This window comes from Euleptes europaea, chromosome 9, assembly GCF_029931775.1.
Source record: "Euleptes europaea isolate rEulEur1 chromosome 9, rEulEur1.hap1, whole genome shotgun sequence".
In the NCBI taxonomy this organism is placed as follows: domain Eukaryota; kingdom Metazoa; phylum Chordata; class Lepidosauria; order Squamata; family Sphaerodactylidae; genus Euleptes; species Euleptes europaea.
Genome location: NC_079320.1, coordinates 45,680,108 through 45,699,789, shown reverse-complemented (window position 1 = coordinate 45,699,789; position 19,682 = coordinate 45,680,108). Strand labels below are relative to the sequence as shown.

Genomic DNA, 19,682 nt, shown 5'->3' with positions numbered 1-19,682 from the left:
TCTGTAAACATGCTAGCAGAATATGAAAAGTGCAAAAATAATTATTTCACTTTTAGAAGTAAATAGCTAATGTATTGCTTACAAGTGAGGGGAGGGGATTCACAGGTCTAACAGCTATCTTTATGTAAAGACACCATTTGTGGAAAGCCAGAACATCAGGAAGAAGGCTAGATGATAACCCTTCCTTACAGGCTAAGTTTCTATCTGCACGGAGGTATTCATTTATATGGGGAGCATTTAATTATGCCCATATCGGATGCCTGAAGGGCTTATTATGTGCTGTATCTGAACACGCGAATGAGCTCTAAGACTTTCCCCCCAGAACTAAGGGCTACAGCCCATAGGTTTCAATGAGTGACCTCAAACCATTCTTAGCCTAACCCTACCTCAGAGCTGTTTTCAAGATAAAATGGAGGAGAACAATGTATGCTGCCCTAACATCATTGCAGGAAAGGCAAGATAAAAATGCAATAAATAGATAATAAACAAACCAGGGTTTCAAATCAGGATTAAAGTACTAATTGTTTGCTTGTTCAGATGTTAATAGCAGGCGGCCAGGAAGAAACTGATCACTCACCTAAACAAGATATGCTCATAATCGTAGGTGACTGGAATGCAAAAGTAGAAAACAAAGCAGAATCAAATACTGTTGGAAGATTTGGGCTAGGAGCATGAACTGAAGCAGGAGAACAACTCATAGATATTCTGTGACGACAATTTGATTACTGCAAACACGTTTCAGGCATGCGAACAGACTACTGTATATGTGAATTTCACCGGATGGCCAATATGGAAATCAAATTGGAAGCAGAAGATGTAGAATCTCTACTCTTTCTGCTAAAACAAGACCAGGAGCTGACATTAGCAATCTGAGATATGCAGATGACACCGCACTACTGACAGAAGATAGTGAAGACGTGAAACAACTAGTGATGAAGGTTAAAGCAGAAAGTGCCAACAGAGGATTACATCTGAACATCAAGACGACAAAAGTAATTACTGCTGGGGAATTACACAACTTTAAGGATTACAATGAAGTGACTGAAATTGTTAAAGACTTTCTATTCCTTGGTTCAATTTTCAAACAAAAGGGAGACTGCAACCAAGAAATCAGAAGGAGATTGAAACTGGCAAGAGCAGCCATGAAGGGGCTAGAAAAAGCTAAGTGTATTAATGTGTCACTGGCAACCAAGATAATTCATTCGATAGCATTCCCCATTACTATGCATGGGTGTGAAAATAGGACAATGAAGAAAGCTGACAGGAATAAAGTTGATTCATTTGAAATGTGATGTTGGAGTAGTTTTACAGATACCGATTGAAATGTGATGTTGGAGTAGTTTTACAGATACCGATTGACAAAAAGATAAATCAGTGGGTTCTTGATCAAATCAAGCCTGAATTCTTCCTAGAAGTCAAAATGGCTAAACTGAGGCTATTGTACCTTGTTCACATTATGAAAAGACAGGAGTCACTGGAAAAGACAATAATGCTAGGAAACACTGAAGGCAACATTATCATTTGCTGAGAAATTAGAAGTAGCTAATTTTCCTAAAATATGCAAGGGGAGGAAAGGAAAGACCTCAAAAATGAGACTGAAGCTCTTTTATCTGTGTCCTGTGCAATACTTAGCACACCTAACGAAAGGATTAAATAGCAACAAAAACTGAACCTTCTATGTACTGTGAACTCAAACCACTGTGCTATCAGTTAAGACTTAAAGCAATTATTCAAATGGAAAAGGATACAATCACCTGACATCTCATCAGACCATTTTATTACCATGTAAAGCATGCTCTATTGAAAAGTACAATTAAATAACCTTCCTGAAGAATTAAACTGCGAGCCTACGGGCAGGGCATGTCCTCTTAACATTTTTTAGCATCATGCAGTTATAGGTGCTGTATGTACATTATTGTATCAACCCAAAGGGCAACTAGTATGTATATATGCACTTTATACCAAATAATGTCTTCTTATAAGAAGGATCACGATGGGTAGTGATCCTAGCAGTAGGTCATTAATTCATAGGGTCACCACAAGTCAGAAGCAACATTATCACTAGCAGTAGAAAAGAGTAGTTCAGTAGCACCTTAAATACTTCTTCAGATACAGCTAGAATATGAGTCCATCTATCCTTAAGCAGAGACGAGTTAATTAGACACACAATGGCAACATAAATGTAAAAAGCAAGTAAATGACATTAGCAGGGGTAACTGGGTTAGGTGTGATATACAGAGGGGTAGTAGGGGTGGAGAAATCAGTATTGGTAATGAGACAGGAATCCCAGATCTCTATTAAATCCCGGAGAATGCATAGTCTTGAGCTTCATTATTAGTTGTAATTCAGCAGTCTTTTTTTCTAATCTCCCTTTGAAATCCCTTTGTTAGAGAACTGCTACTCTTAAATCAGCAACTGAATGTCCTGGAAGGGTAAAATGTTTCCCCACTGGTTTCTGAATGTTGTGGTTTCTGATGTCAGACTTATGTCCATTCAATCTTTGTCCCAGGGACTGGCCTGTTTGTCCAATGTAGAGGGCGGAAGGGCATTATTGGCATAAATCATGTCAGAAGATGAACACAATACATTCAGCTGTTTTCCCCACAGCCACATGGTGACTTGCCTACCCAAGCATCACTATGCTACTGGGGGAGGAAGGGCCCTAGTTTCCTGAGCTGCAACAGCTCCAGAGGGAGCATTATTTGCCCCACTGAAGGGCTGCTTGTGCAGTGAATAGTGCCCCTCAGGACAATTTGGGCTCAGGAAAATAGCATGGGGGAATAAGCATAAGGCTGGAGATCCTCCTCCCCCAGCACTGTGGTCCTGATCCAATTCAGGCCCACGGGAACTTGTGTCAGTCCCTGGTAACTGCTGTGTGGCTGAGGGGAAAGGGGTCTGGGTCAGGGTTTCCCTAACCTTACTCATGGCCAAATGTATCATGTAGTTTGGCCCCTAGGATTCTGTTTTTGAAAGAAACCCAAGAAACTCTTTATACTTCCCTCTAAGCGGCCACTTTGTAAAAAATTAACTACCAAGCAAGTTAGCTTAAGGCTGCCAATGGTGTTCTTCTGTCTGACTGGCTGGAACAGTAGTTCTGACAGGAAAAATAAAGGTTTTACATCACTTCCTAGAGACAGAAATATTTTGCTTTTGAGAACTATTTCAGTGAATAATTGTGTTATAGGGCCAGCAGAGATGTAATGGGTTTTGCTTCTTAACCACTGTTGAAAAATCAGGAATGGGCCATAAGTGGAGGCTCTCCCATCTCACCACCACCTCTTCCAGGCAAAAACAGTTTACTGAATGGACAATGCTCAGAACTTTATTCTATTCCTACTGCTCTTAACCATAGTTAAGGAAAACAAGGATGAGTTCATAACCTAGAGTGTATACCCAATTCCATATTCAAGATTAGTACACCCTGTTCGAATACTTTAGAAAGGTAAAGGTCACCTGTGCAATCACTGGGTCATTCCTGACCCATGGGGTGACGTCACATCCCAACGTTTACTAGGCAGACTTTTGTTTTGCGGGGTGGTTTGCCAGTGCCTTCCCCAGTCATCTTCCCTTTACCCCCAGCAAACTGGGTACTCATTTCACCTACCTCGGAAGGATGGAAGGCTGAGACAACCTTGAACCGGCTACCTGAAACCGACTTCTGTCGGGATCGAACTCAGGTCGTGAGCAGAGCTTTTGACTGCAGTACTGCAGCTTAACTCTCTGCGCCACGGGGCTCCTTCGAATACTTTAAATACTATTAAATGAACAACTAGAAACTGATGTCTAGGACTGAAGCATTAAAACACACACATAAAGGACAGAGTCTGTCAAGTCACAGCTGACTTATGACAACCCCATAGGAGTTTCAAGGCAAGAGATGTTCGAGGTGGTTTGCCATTGCCTACCTCTGCGTCATGAGCCTGGTATTCGCTGGATGTCTCCCATCCAAATACATGCCAGGGCCGATCCTACTTGGGCACACAACAACTATAACTCTATTTAATTACATCTTTATCATTCAATGAAAGAACTGAGTTGGAAAGAAATGTCATTTGGGAGCTGGCTTTGCCTTTAAGTGGTTAAGAGCAGCGGACTCTAATCTGGAGAATAGGGTTTGATTTCCCCCCTCCTTCACACGAAGCCTGCTAGGCGACCTCGGGCCAGTCACAGTGCTCTCAGAACTCTCTCAGCCCGTGCAGAGGCAGGCAATGGCAAACCACTTCTGAACGTCTCTTGCCTTGGAAACCCTATGGGATCACCATAAGTCAGCTGTGACTTGACGGTGCATACACACACAGAGTATCAACTTTTGAATTACCTGTTTCTCCAGTTCTTCCAATTTATGCTTTCTTGCATGAAGAGCTTTGCTTGGAAAAGCCCAAAAGTAATTTGAAGTCCCAATCCTATCAGTGTCCACCATACCATCATCGACTAAACTCTGTAAGACATCCTTCACTGACATTGAAGCTGTCAAAGTCAGAAACATCACATTTTATTTACATGCCACCTCTTCAAATCCTGCTTGAGACAGCTTACAATTAACTGAAGAGAAAACAACAAATACTGTAGCATTCCAGTATAGATCTAGGGAACAATCACTTAGAATACTGCATACAGTTCTGGTTGCTACATATCAAATAAGGTATTGCAGAACTGGGAAAAGTACAGAAACTGGCAACCAAAATGATTTGGGGAATGCAGTACATTTCCTGTGGGAAAAGACTGAAGAGATTGGGGCTTTTCAGTTTAGAAAGTTGACTATGGGGCAACATGATAAAGCTTTATAGAACTATGCATGGGGAGGAGAAAATGGATGGACAGGACCCAAGAAAACCCAATGAAGTTGACGAGCTACAGATTCAAGACAGACAAAAAGATGTACTTCTTCATTCAATAGGAATTAAACTACAAAATGAACCATTAGTGGATGTTGTGATGGCCATGGGCACAGAAGCCTTTAAGAGGTAGTAAGACAGATTCGTGAAGGACCGGTCCATTAGTCATAGTGACTTAAGGGAACCTCCATATGCAGTAATCCTCTGAATATCCATGCTAGGAAGCAACACCAGAAGATCTTGGACTCTATGCCCCAGTTTGTTGGCCCTCCAGGGAACTGGCTTGCCACTGAGTGAAACAGGATGCTGGACTAGATGGACCAGTGGTCTGATCCAGCAAGGCTGTTCATAAGGGAATTGGCAAAAATAATTCACTCTTCTATCAGAAATGTGCAGTGGGATTCAACCCCTTATTTTTACATTATACCTATTTCATATGCATCCAGAATAGTAGAGTGACACAGTTAAGATGCATTTACCAGAATATCTGACTCCTGCCATTTTTACAGCTCACTGCTGAGGATAATTTTTTTTAAACCAAACATGAAGCACACAGATACTTCACAAAATGAGAATTTATCTCTGTTTATCAACCTGGCAAATACCACATTATATTATACAGCTAAAAGCTGGTCAAGATTTAGAACTCTGCAGAGGATAATAAATTCCAACATGGTGGGGCAATCCCTGAAGATGTGTTCTTCTGTTGTTCTCCTCCAAGACCGCCTGTCACATAGATAATGTAATAAAGGTAAGTAATAAAGACAAGTATATTAATCTACTGTAAAGGGACATTAGTGTCCAGATGATCTCTTTGGTACATAGTACCTAAATTATTATATGCAACAAACTTAACATTCTGAAGGTATGATATGGATTTTAGCTTCGTAAGCAGATATCTAATACAGAGGTGAACATATTGTCCAATTTTTTTCACTTGACTAGATGAAAAGGAAAACAGTTTTCCACTTCTTTAAAATGTTCAGAAACAAAAATCATATGTATTGCTACTGGCAATGTGGGCTTTGATTTGATAAAGCTTATGCCACAATAACATTTGTTGGTGTTTGAGGAGCCACATGACTTTGGGCGGGGGGAAACAAGTACTCACTTATTCCTTTTTCTTTGGGAGCAATTTTCTCAAGATCCTTTAACTGGAACACATCTTTCTGGCAAAAAAAAAAAAGAGAGAGAGAGAGAGAGACTTCATTATAAACATACAGTGACTTGAAAGGTAGAGAAATTAGCACAGCCTAGGATTCCTTCCTCTGCAAAGGGGACTTGTAGATTCAGGATGACAGCCATGAATCAAACAACACTTGGAATTCGCATGAGAAACCTCATCAGATCACCTTTCTGGTTTTCACAGGCACTGGCAAAATGACTTGCCTTTTGACCCATTTCACATCTGCACCTTTCTAGTTCCAACAGTTCTCCAGACCTGCTTCAGTAACTTGTGTCATCATGTAGCCAAGTTTTAAATTCTTCTTAGGCAAAAATCGATTGGAGGTCCTTAACTGCATGGACCTTTTAAAGGTATCCCCCCAAAACCCCTCTGTTTTGATTTTTCCTCTTCTTGTTTTCCTCTTCTTGTGAATGGTCCTGTCTTTCTAATATTTCTAGCCTGTTGGATTGGTAGCAAGCAGCCGAGTATTCGGTTTTGGTCTGCTTCAGAACTTTCTGCATCCACTTCAACTCCAGTGATTCACAGAGCACCCGTCATTCTTCTCCCCAGTTCAGCTTAACTAAAACACATCTAAATCTGGTTGCTCCTGTTTCAGAAATGATAAATTAAAAAATGAGGTTCTCCAAAACTCAGGGTGGAAGGTTCCATTTCTAAATACAAGCAGACCTCATTTTATTGTGCTTCGCTGTATTGAGACTGAAGCCTTGGCTACTTACCATAAGGGCTCATTCTCTTCTGAGGCAAAGGGCATCCTGAGCAATGGGTTGTTTTCCTCTCCATCCGGGTAGGCAGGACCTAAACTTAAAACTTTCTGTCTCCCTTGGCGGGAAAACAGCCTATAGGAAGCCAGTTGCCGGCTAGCCTAGCTATGTTGACAGGAACAAAGTACAAATTCGCAGAAAACTACGTAATGCTTACAGAAGAATCTAACGGCTTCTGCTCCTAACGAGAGCATAGTAATCGCATGAACGATCTAAAGCTATAAAACCTAATAACCAGGCGATTAAGCCTGCAGTAACAATTAATACCTTCACAGTTAAATAATGTTGTCATTTCTAAAAGAGCCTGGGTGGGCAGGATGCCCTTCGCCTCAGAGAATGAGCCCTTACGGTAAGTAGCCAAGGCTTCATTCTCCACTGAGGCAAGGGCTTCCTGAGCAATGGGACCTTACCGAGCTCCCCCTTGGGTGGGTATCGCTCTAATCGACAACGTTTTGCAATACCCTACGGCCGAAGGCCGCCTGGGCTGAAGAACAGGAGTTAATCCTGTAGTGCTTAACGAATGTTGAGATCGATGATCAGGTGGCGGCCCGACAAATTTCGTCAACAGGTGCCTGTTTGTCGAATGCAGCCGTGGTGGCCGCACTTCGAAGGGAGTGAGCCGTAATGCCGCCTGGCACCGCAATACCGCTCTTCTGGTATGCCTCTTTAATGCATTGCCTCAAAGTGTAGCCAATAGCTGCTGCTGACATTCTTTTCCCTCTGTTAGGGTTGGAAATCCCTATAAACATAAAGTCTGATTGTCTAATCTCGGCTGTCCTATCTATGAAAATGCGGATAGCCCTCCTTAATGCCACTGGGTTTCCCTAGGTCTTGATGGCTTAGGGCAGAAGGATGGAAGGTTAATCTCCTGTGTCCAGTGGAATCTAGAATTGACCTTAGGCAGGAACGTGGGATTGGGTGTTAGCACGACCTTATCTTTGTGAAACACACAAAGGCCTTTCCTAATAGATAGGGCTCTTAATTCTGAAACTCTCCTAGCGGAAGTGATTGCCGTTAAGAAGAGAACCTTCATGCGAAGGTATCTCATCGGCACTGATCTGAGTGGCTCGAAGGGAGGGGCGGTCAGGGCTTTGAGGACCAGATTTAGATTCCAAGAAGGGAACCTATGAATCACCGGTGGTTGAATCTGGGATACACCCTTTAGAAAGGCAGAGATATGTCTATGCTGAGCTATAGTGCAACCGTCGTAGAGTGGGAGAACGGTTGATAGCGCCGACGCCTGGCGTCTTAGCATAGATGCTGAAAGTCCTAGGCGTACAACCTCTTGTAGGAATTCTAAAATTTTTGGTAAGCCTGGCTGGAGCGGTTTAATCTTTTTTCTCCTAGCCCACCTGACGAAGGCCTTCCAGGGCGTGTTATGCATTCTTCGTGTGGAAGGTCTCCTAGCCTCTAGGATGGTACTAACCACATCTGAGGGCTGTCCGCTCAAGCGCCAGGCGGTCAAACAGAACCAATGCGGATCTGGGTGCACCAGAGGACCCTGGCGTAGCATGTTCCACACTAGTGGGATCTGCCAAGGTTCCTGACATGATAGACGTCTGAGGGTCATGAACCATGGTCTGCGAGGCCAGAACGGGGCTATCAGTATGACGTTGGCTCCCTGCTGATGTATTTTGCAGAGTACCTTTGGGAGAATTGGAATGGGGGGAAAGGCGTATAGCAGACCCCCTGGCCATGGGCTCGTGAGCGCGTCTGTTCTTTCCGCCCTTGGGTGGTAGTACCTTGAATAAAATCTTGGCACCTTGTGGTTGGAGTCTGAGGCGAACAAGTCTACGGAGGGGGTGCCAAATTTGTTGGTAATTAGATGAAATATTTCCTGATCTAATGCCCACTCTCCCTCGTCTACACCTTGGCGACTTAGCCAGTCTGCCTGCACATTGAGACATCCTTTGATGTGCTCCGCACGGATCGATGGCATGTTTGCTTGAGCCCATGTAAATATGGCTGACGCTTCCCTGTGAAGGGCCCTGGATCTGGAGCCCCCGTTTGTTTATATAAGCCTTTGTTGTTATGTTGTCTGTCCTTATTAGGACGTGGTGGTTCCTGAGTTGGTTGGCAAAACTCAGTAGGGCTAGCTTTATCGCTCTCCGCTCCAGTAGGTTGATGTGTAATGTGGATTCCTGGGACGACCAGCGTTGGCTGTCGCCCAGGGTGGCTGTTCGCCCAGGGTGGCTCCCCAGCCTGATAGGCTGGCGTCTGTAAATACCTGCAGAGGTACTTAGTGTATGTACTGGGTCTCCCTGCGCAAGGTCGATGTGTTGGACCACCAGTGCAGGCTGTGCCTGACTGCTGGAGAAATGGGAATCATTTTTACTTTCTTTTTGGTGATGTCGAGTTGGAATGATAGAAGTAACCTCTGTAGAGGTCGAGAGTGCAACTGCGCCCATGCGACAACAGCAATGCAAGACACCATTAGTCCCATGAGCTTTGCCAGAGACATGAGTCTGGTTGTCTTTTGTTTGGCTATGGTTGAAGCTAATAGGACTATTTTGCGAATCCTTTCTCTGGGCAGCGATATAGTATTGTGTTTTGAATTGATCTGGACTCCTAAGTGAGTCATGGTCTGTGAAGGCGTTAAGGAGCTCTTTTTGAAGTTTATCAGGAACCCGTGTTCCTGGAGTACCTGAATTACAAGACTCGTGTGTGATCGGGACTGGTCCAAATTTGGGGCACAGATCAGGTCGTCCAGGTACAGGTGCACCTGGATTCCCTGTTGCCTGAGGACTGCTATGATCGTGATCATGGTCTTTGTGAATACCCTCGGGGCGGATGTCAGCCCAAATGCGAGGGCCCTGAATTGATAATGGTGTTTTCCGTATGCGAATCTCAGGTATTGTCTGTGGGAGGAGTGGATGGGGATGTGTAGGTATGCTTCCGTTAAATCCACCGCCGTCATAAAGGTGCCAGGGAGGAGTGATTCCACTATTGACTTTACGGTTTCCATCTGGAAATGACGGCGCGCCATCCTCCTGTTGATGTATTTTAAGTTGAGGATGGCCCTCCAGTCTCCATTCTTTTTGGGGACAGTAAAGAAGATGGAATAAACTCCCTGGCATCTTTGTTGGACAGGGACCGGCTCGATGGCCCCTGATCTGTGAAAGGTGTTGAATAGCAGTGAGGGTTCTGAGGTGTTTTTATTTCCTGCATGAAATTGGAGACCGTAGGAAGCGGTCTGTAGGTTGGGACGTAAATTCCAGGTAACCCTGGTGTATTATTTTGGATACCCACTTGTCCGGGTTGGACAGAGTCCACCGCGAAGCGAACTGCTGCAACCTCCCGCCTACCTGGATCTGGTTGGCGTCACTGTGGGTTATTCTTGGAGAATCTGTCCACTCTGTCTGTTCTAGGTTGATTACCTGTACCCTATGGTCTCCGGAATCTCCCTCCTCTATGAAAGGACCGATGGTTGGTCCATGATCCCCAGGAACCTCTACGGTTATCTGACCTGAACCTGGGTGATATTTTTGAGGATCGAAAGGACTGGTATGAAGATGTCCAGTGATCCTTTTTAAGCTGCGTGGGCAAAACCTGCTTTTTATCTTTGGTTTCTACTAATATACTATCCAGTTTTTCGCCGAACAGCCTGCCCTCCTTAATGGGGTAGGCCATGAGAGTAGTTTTGGCTTTGAAGTCCGCAGGCCAAGCTCTCAGCCATAATGCTCTCCTAATGGAGGTGACCGATGACATGGATCGCGATACAAATGCCATAGTGTCCAGTGACGCGTCCGCCATAATCGTGGTAGCATTTAGTACCCTCTCCAGTCCCCCGATGACTCTGAGGTGATCCTCTGGAACTAGTTGCATAATCTTTTTAATCCAAAGGTATGATGCCCTAACGAATATTGAGGTTGTGGCGCTAGCTTGGATGGCCATTGCTGAGGCCTCGTGGGCCTTTCTAGCCAAATAGTCGGATTTTCTGTCCAGTTGATCCCGCAGGGATCCTACTCCGTCCTCTGGGACTAATCCCGGTGACTGGAGGTCCAGTACTGGGGCGTCCACTAGGGGGACCTTTAGCATGGCCATTGCGTGTGGTGCTAAGGAGTACAACTTCCTTATATTGGGTGGTACCTGTCGGTTGGCTGATGGGTTATCCCATTCCTCCCGGACTGCCCTGATGAAGAACTCAAGGAATGGTACCAGATTGGGTTGTGTCCAGGGTCTGGGAAAGCATTCCTTGACTCCCTGTTTCATCTTAGACTTAGGTTCCTCAGAGGAAGTACTGTCCTCATTTAAATCCAGAGCCAAAATGGCTTTAGCCAGTAGCCCCTGATAATCTTCGCCTGAAAATAGTCTAGTGTGATGATCAGCCGTTTGGGGGATTTCCTCTTCCTCAGAATCGAATTCCCCCTCCTCTTTCTCCTCCCCCTCGTATTCAGAAGAGGGCGATTGGGATTTCGAGGTTTCTGTGAGCACTTCCCTTTGATCCACCAGAGGCGCTTTCATGGCCGCCTTTGTGGGCTATGCAGCGTTCCTAACAATCCCAGATGTACCGGGTTCGACTACCTCCTCTACGGGGTTAGTCAGGTGGTGTGTTGGGGTTGAGAATGCCCCACCTAATCCCGGCCAGTTGGGGGGGCAAGCGGGTTTGAAACGCCTGGAAGGCTTGCCACTGCAGAGCACAATTAATTAGCTCATCGGCACTTTCCCACGACAGAAAATGGCCTCCCGTCGCTGTCTGAGGGGAAAATGGAGGGTTGCCAACTCCCGCCGGGGGAAATGGAGGGTTCCCAACTCCAGCCAGGAGAAACCCAGTCGTCGTCACATCACATTACCAGTTCCCGGGGGGAAAGGGATCGCCGCCGCTGCCGCCGAGGAACCCGTCTGGGTGCTGGCGGCTATAAACGGGGCGCTGGGAGAAGAGTCGGGCGTACTCTGCCCGGCTTTCTGTCTGGCGTTCGATCTGCCGCCTCTTCTTTTCCTTTTGCCGCCTTGGTGCGGCTGCGCGGTTTTGCGCACCTTTTTGGACTTCGGCTGCGCTGGGGCCGGATTGCTAATTGCAGCCTCCTCCGTTTGCGGCAGGATCCCTAATGGTCCGCACTCGCAGCCGTTGGGAGAGCCGGAAGGTTTCGGGGTGGATTGGACTAACCCTCTATGGTAGTCCTTCTCAGAGAGGAGATTGTCCTCTCGAGTAACAATGGCGTCGGCCATTTTGGATCCCCTGCCTGATCCTCTAAGGAGACGGGGAAGACGGGGGAAACACACACTAGGGAGGGGAGGTTCAGAAAGGTCTTGGCTTAGAACCGGTGGGGAAACGGACAAACTCACGCTTAAGGACTGACGAACAGACAAACAATATCTCTCCTATCTACTCCTATGTCTAGGAAAAGGCACGGAGCTGCGCGATGGTGCCTGCTCTACCCAGATAGGCAGGACGAAAACTGGCTTCCTGTAGGCTGATTTCCCGCCAAGGGAGACAGGATGTTTTAAGTTTAGGTCCTGCCTACTCGGATGGAGAGGAAAACAACCCATTGCTCAGGATGCCCTTGCCTCAGTGGAGAATCAGATACTGCGTTTTTAAGCAAGTCTATCAGCACCATTTTTCAAACAGCACGTGCTCACTTCATGTCTCTGTGTCACATTTTGGTAATTCTCACAATATTTCAAACCATTTTCATTATTATTACAGTACATTGATTTTTTTAAAGACGTAATGCTATTGCACACTTAATAGACTACAGTAAACTTAACTTTTATATGCACCGGGAAACCAAAAAAATTCACGTGCCTCGCCTTATTGCGATATTCACTTTATTGTGGTGGTCTGGAACCAAACCTGCAATATCTCCAAGGTATGCTTGTACAGGTTTGAACAGCCTGTATTACAAAATATCTAAAAAGTACCTGGTATGTCCAAACATCAGTAGGTATTTCTGAAAATGGGAAACCAGCTGTAATACTTTCTCATTTTAACTGTATTATTTACACTTAGACTTGAAGTACAGTGTTGCATTAAGGTAAAGCCTTTTTGACGGGTGCTTAGTAATCAAGAGAGGTGTTTACCAAAGTTGGGTGGAAAGCATAGCCAGGCTCAAACTATTCAATGCTATTTTACCACACCCTTTGCCAGTCAGCAAAGAAAACTTGCAACAGAACACATGGCTCTCACGTACAATTTTTTTAAAAGCTAAAACAGTTTGAAGTTCTTTGCTGGAAAATTGTTTTACAGTACCCTCTTGTTATACCAGAAAATTCAGAAGTATTTACACACTGGCTTCTGAAAACATGTTACTAAAATAAAAGACTAGTTTATAAGACCCTTGTATTCACAACAGTAGGGCTGGGCTGGCTCAGCCCGACAGACAGTCAAGTTCAAGAAGCATCAATCATACTAGCAGCAACATGCAAGTTGAGGGCACTTGTGCTGTTTCCTGGCATTGCCTTCTCCCTACCCAATCCCACAGCACATTCCAGGATATTCTCTGGCATCACAGGAGCTTGTGGGACACACATTCAGTTTCCAGCAAACCTGCTCTGAACCATGCCTATACAAGGAACTCACTTTATTTATTAAAATGTTTACATTATACTTTCCCCTTTGTGCCCCAAGAGGACCCAGTTAAAACAAGGATCCAAATAAACCCCATGCTTAAAACCCAACAAAATGCTGGTAGCTCCAATACCATTGAATACCCTTGCAAATGAAACAATCTTGCAACATTTCCTAAAAACCTGTGATGCCCCCCTCACCTCTTTAGGGCCTATTCTATAAAGAGATAGCTACTAGTAAAAAGGAATGGATTCTACAAGAGGGCAGCCTTATGTGGTGGGGAGAACAATCAAAGGAGGCAACCAAAGGAACATAACTGATACATAACTAATCAGAAGGCCCCAGGCTACAAACAATTTTTAGGTTGAATTGTTCAACCTAAAAAAAAATAATTCAAGCATGTTGAATTGTTTTCAGAAACAAATTGGAAGCCAGTGTAGTTGCTTTAAAATAGGTGAAGTATGTTCCTGTCGGCTAGCCATAACTATGTTATGGGCTGCAACATTCTGAACGAACTGAATTTCAGGGCTGTCTTCAAGGGCAGCCCCACATACACCATGTTACAGTACTCCAACCGCAAGGTTACAAAAGTGCAGATCAGCATGGCCAAGTCTAAAAAAGAAGAGATGGCAAACCAAATGCAGCAAATAGAAGGCACTCTCAGCCACCCCAGCAGCCTGCTTTCTAAACAGCAAGGCTGGCCCGACAAACACTCCTAAACTCTTAAACACTCCTAAACTCTTAACCTGATCTGTGAAAATTAACTACAATTTGACCAACACAAGCAGGTTCATTCCCTTAAAAATTCCAGCCCTCTCAAACAGTGTCATCTCTTTTTTGACTGGACTAAGGCAGAACAAATTTAAAATAGATCCCTTGACTATGACCTCGAGGAACTGATTCACAACTGCAATGGCTGTATTTATTTATTGACTTCTTTTATACTCGACCTTTCTTCTCAAAGGAGACTCAAAGAGACTTACATTATTCTCTCCTTCACTTTATCTTCAACAACCCTGTTATGTAGTTTACATTGAGAGTATATGAGTGGCCCAAGGTCAACCAGCAAGCTTCCATGGCTGAGTGGAGATTTGAACCTGTCTTGCAGATCCTAGTCCAACACTTCAAATTACTACACCACACCAAATCTCCATGCACAGGGAGGCTTAGATAAAGAGCTCAGCATTCTGGAGACATCCAATTGCTATAGCTTCAGACAAGCACAGGGGACATAACTGGCCTTTGAGGCAATCCAAAAGTCACGTCTCAGTTCACCGCCACTCTGGAGGAAACCGTATGTCCAATCAAACTGAAGAGAATGAAACCCTGAAAGGGCTACTCCTTTACTCTAAGAATGGCGTGATCTACTGTATCAAATGCTGCTGACAACTGTCCAGTTTAACTTGAAACAAAGGTCATTCAACATTTCAGCTGAAGCTAATTCCAAAGCCAGGCTTCAAAAAGTAGACTGAAATGGGTTAAAGGCAGATGCATCAACCCTGGATTTGCTTTATTATCATAGTTTATTGCCTTTCCCAGAAAAGACGAATTGGAAATAGGCCTGTAAGTGGCCACATCACCCTTGGCAATCAAAGAGCTTATTAAGCATTAAAAAATCTCATGGAAAACATGTTAATGGTGAAACTACTTATGGCAATTTGCAATAGCCAATGCTACTTACTGATTCAAAAAATATTTCCATCATCCGAGCTCTCTTCTCTTCAACACTCAGCCCCCTTTTCTTTGACTAAACAGAAAAAAGCAACAATCTTAATACTGTCACACTTTTTTTCCTTAAAAAAACAGAAAAAAGAAAAACTTACTAAAAAGATATACATGAAGACAAAAATGTAACAGTGGTGGCAGATCTACGTATTAATTAGTATAAACGGTTTCCAAATATCTAAAAATAAAGCCATGCACAATTGTCATCTATATGCCATGCATGCAAATTTTTATAGAGTTCTAAGGTCCTCAATCGATTGATTTACCCGAGATGGGCTTTTATCTTTCCAACGTTGTACTATGAGTCTTTTAGCTGTAATAACAGCAGGGAGTGTCCATTTTCATTGATCATACTGCTGTCAAACTCAACATATGGCTTTGTTACTTCTAGAGAGAGGCCCCTCATGGGACTTTCCACATAATCCATCCTTAGTGTTTAAATAAGCAAACAAACAAACACAAGTGCAGTAAGCAATGATCTCTATCCCATCCCTATAAAAGTGTCTATTAAACATGCTTTGGGATCTTTTGCTCACTCTTAGGCTACATCCAGATATTTTAAGTGAGGGTGCTTATTCTCTCTGTTAAGAAGAATGACAGGAGTTGATCAGCTGTGTCAGAAAGCATGGAAGAAGGCGGACTTAACACACCTGCAATGGGTGTAGTCCCAGGTTTTGCTAAGATAGGCTTGATGTAAATGATATACTTACTACATTCTTCTGTGGTGTGGTGTGATGTCTAGCAAGAGTACTTTCCATGAGCACTCATCACTGCAAATGTTAATCTGTATTGCATGGTGTAAAGAATTTTTTAAAACAAACTTTCCCAGAAGTTTCAGAGGACACAGGACAAAAGGATCACAGGAAACAATCATGGAATTGTTGCGGTAGATTTCTGAGATGGCAAACTACCAACTCAACACACCTATTGCATATTGTCTTCTACATAAATAATTCTATCAGGTGAAAATATGTCCCATGATGCCTACATCATCTAGACTAAACACAGTAAACATTTATAGTGGGGCAAAAATCCCAAAACTCAGTTCAACCTGGCTGCGGGACAGGAAAAAGAGGGTTATTTTGTTACTATAAATGGTCACTATCTTAGCAAAGCCTGGAATTCTGTACTCATTGCTGGTGTAAACCAGCTTAGCACAACTAGTTAATGGACTGTGTTTCTCCTGATTAATCTGAGCTGTGTATAACAACATTTAATCTTACACTGCTTGCATTTCAGAGACTCTTGGTTCTATTTTTTCCTACCTTCTACATAAAATGACAGCATAGCGTGAATTCCTAGCATTTGAAGAAATGGCTCCAATTTATGAAAGTTTATGATGAAATGTGTGTGTGTGTGTTTAAAGTTCCTCTACACTCCTGTTTATTTTTGCTGCAACAGATAAACATGGCTTCTCTTCTGGAATTATTACCTACATTACATGAAGAATATATTGCTATGACAGCCTTGGGGAATGTCTTATAAAGTACTTATTACCTATTCATCTGGAAGAGTCTCAAACCACAGTGAATGAAATATTGACTTATAGTCACTGCTTATATCCTCACATCAAACTTAGCAAAAAGGCACAGGGCAGTGTACAGGAGCTTTAAATAAACCCTAGCTTGCCCATCTCCCATAATGTGCTCCTGCATGGGGGCTGTGAAGCCACTTCCTCCCCTCTGCAGGCCACCCACAAACCCTGCCCCCTCCCCTCAGTCAAGGGGGTGGTTGGAACAGCATTTCCACACATCAGTCTCTTAAGCAAGAAAAATACATAAACATGCCATAACATCATTTAGACATAAACATGCCATAACATGAGTTTTTAACCTAGAGTTGTAAGGACACAATATTTTCTACCATATTTAGTGCTATTAAACTTTCCTGGCAATATTGACACACATATACCTTTTATGGTTTTACTTGTGGTTATCAGAATACCATAGGAAGTAAGAGGTGCAAAGCTTCAAAGAACTAAGCTGCATAGCAACTAGCTGAGCTGCTGAAGGACTGAGGAGTTTGTTGACCTCTTCAAACAGTGGTTTCCAACTACTCTATATACCTGTGGATTTTATGCAGTCTTTATCTGCAAATATACAAGACTGGGGAAGCAAATGGATGTCAGCAGTAGATAGACCAACCACTACACTCACACCAGAGCCCCTAAACTGCAGCTGTAGTCCAACTCTAATGAAACTGTCAGCTGTCTGTCCAAATTCAAAACTGCCTCCTTTTATACCATGCATACCTAGAAGAAGGGTTGGTTTTTATATGCCAACTTTCTGTACCACTTAAGGAAGAATCAAACCAGCTTACAATCACCTTTCCCTTCCCCTCCCTACAACAGACACCCTGTGAGGTAGGTGGGGCTGAGAGAATGTGTCTAGCCCAAGGTCACCCAGCTGGCTTCATGTGGAGGAGTGGGGAATCAAACCCGGTTCTCCAGATCAGACTCCACCGCTCCTAACCACTACACCACGCTGGTTATAGGTTATAAATGTGGTCTAAATTAATTTTGACGAGTTGGCAGATACACAGAATACAAGTCTAACAAGAGCTACTCACCAATCACCAGACGTCAGCACAAACATTAAGAGCTGACCATTTCCACCAGACACCCTTTGCAGGCCATGTAGCTGGCCACTGTTAAGATGCAGAGTTCTAGATTAAATGCACCTTCATCGGATTTAACAATGCAATTCTTTTGTCTTAGTTTAAGGGTCTATTTATTTATTTATTGAATTTATAACCCACCCTCTCCGGCCGAGGCCAGGCTCAGGGCAGGTAACATCAATCACAATATAACAATAAAATACAATTAAAACCATAAAAATCATTCCTAAAAGTAATTAACTAAAAGCACCATATAATATGGTGCCCACTATAGCAAGTGTGCCAACACTAAGGCAAAGTTCATCAAGCTAAGTTGGCAGACCCCCCCCCCCATAGTGTCAGTTGTCAAGGGGGGAGGTTAACAGTTATTCCAGCCTGAACCAATGAATGTTTAACTGAGAACTAAGCTCCACCATGCGCAAAGAGGTGGATTTTATATATCCAATGCAGATCATGAGGAAAGGCCAAAGAAAAGTGCAAAATCCTGTTTTTACCCTGTCCAGCCAGATGTCTCCAGAAAATCCACCACTATTATAATAATAGCACTCTCACACTGTTGACTCTCACAAACTGGTATACAGTTACACAATCTCAAAACATGGACGTTTTATTTAACCATCATGGATGCTGAATTAGAGGGTCTGATGTAGTATAGGTCCCCTGGACCAAAGAAGACATTGCCTTGCTGGGTCAGATGAAGTTCCATCCAGCAGTGACCAACTACAAGCAAAGAGATAAGTCATAGCGGCAACCTATCTCCTGTTTCTTGACTCCCGACTGTCGCGTAAGTCTGAGGTTATCTAGGGGATCCATAATATTGACACAGATATGAGCTACGCCTACTTAAGTTTCTTAACACTTTATTCAATAGCCTGGAACTACAGGTCAAGATATGTTACAGGACCTAAGCACCCAATAAGGGGTTTAAGGAAGAGACATGGTGGTAAGGCAAGCCAGTTCTGGGGTGGCCAGGGTGGTCTCTCCCTAGGGTGGTGGAGGATTTTATCAAGTGGCTCACGCCCAGGTATGTCCCGTTACTGCCATCCCCAGCTATTCCAGCGGGACTGCTGGAGTAGGAGCAACATCAGTCCACATTGGGGGTCGGCAGATGTTTGGGATCCTGCCCCAGATGCTGCGCCAATCCTTACAGCTGTTTATAGAGCGAAGTAAATAAGTTGTGGCCGGTTAACACCACAACCCTTCTTCTTCTTTCAAATAAATTGTACTGTTTTAATTGTGGTTATTTAATAGTAGCCAACCTTCACAGATAGCCCTACACCAGCAAGAACTTCCTGCAAATAGAGAGCATGAAGAACCCCTCTCCTGCTGCACTAGATTTTTTTTCTTACATGGTGCTCTTTTATGCACATCCAAAGCTGGCATCTATCCTCTTGAATCCTATGCCCATCCTGCTACATCATGCTTCTGTAGGGAAGTTAAAGGGCAGCTGAACCTCCATGCCCACAGGCCAGGTTTGTAGGGTTAATAATAGCTAGCGTTGGTCCCTGAGGAAGGCTGTGATAAGCCGAAACAGAAAGGATACCGGTCTTCTGTAGAAGTGAAAAGACAACTAACTTTACCTCTTGGACACAGGAGACAATCCTGATTCAGGACTTTACGGTGCACTTCAATTGAGTGCATACGGATTGTAATATATATGTTGACTACTTGCAGTTAAACTACAATACTACGTTGGCTAGAAGCTTTGTATAGTATGTCATTTTTCATGTATATAAATTGAGTTGAACGCAGTTCAATGGCCGTTTTATGTTTGCTAACCTCCAGGTGGTGGCTGGAGATCTCCCGCTATTACCACTGACCTCCAGCCCATAGAGATCAGTTCACCTGGAGGGAAACGGCCGCTCTGGCAACTGGACTCGATGGCAATGGAGTCCCTCCCCAAACCCCGCCCTCCTCAGGCTCCGCCCTCCAAACCTCCCGCCGGTGGCGAAGAGGGAGCTGGCAGCCCTACAGGCTTGCCAACCGTCCGGGAGAAAAGCCGCCCTGTCCCTTTCATTCGGGCTCGACGCACTTTTCATGGCGGTAAGCTG

At 43.9% G+C, this 19,682-nt stretch overlaps 1 protein-coding gene across 1 annotated transcript in view; it reads right to left on the bottom strand.

Annotated features, from left to right (window-relative positions):
- The window catches only part of MND1 (meiotic nuclear divisions 1), a 42,919-nt gene that overhangs the window by 22,790 nt on the left and 447 nt on the right, over window positions 1-19,682 (bottom strand). The window contains exons 2-4 of the mRNA XM_056855046.1: window positions 14,972-15,037; window positions 5,947-6,004; window positions 4,319-4,467 (exon numbers count right to left, since the gene is read on the bottom strand). Coding sequence (XP_056711024.1) covers window positions 4,319-4,467; window positions 5,947-6,004; window positions 14,972-15,037 — 273 coding nt within the window. The remainder of the gene's footprint in view (window positions 1-4,318; window positions 4,468-5,946; window positions 6,005-14,971; window positions 15,038-19,682) is intronic.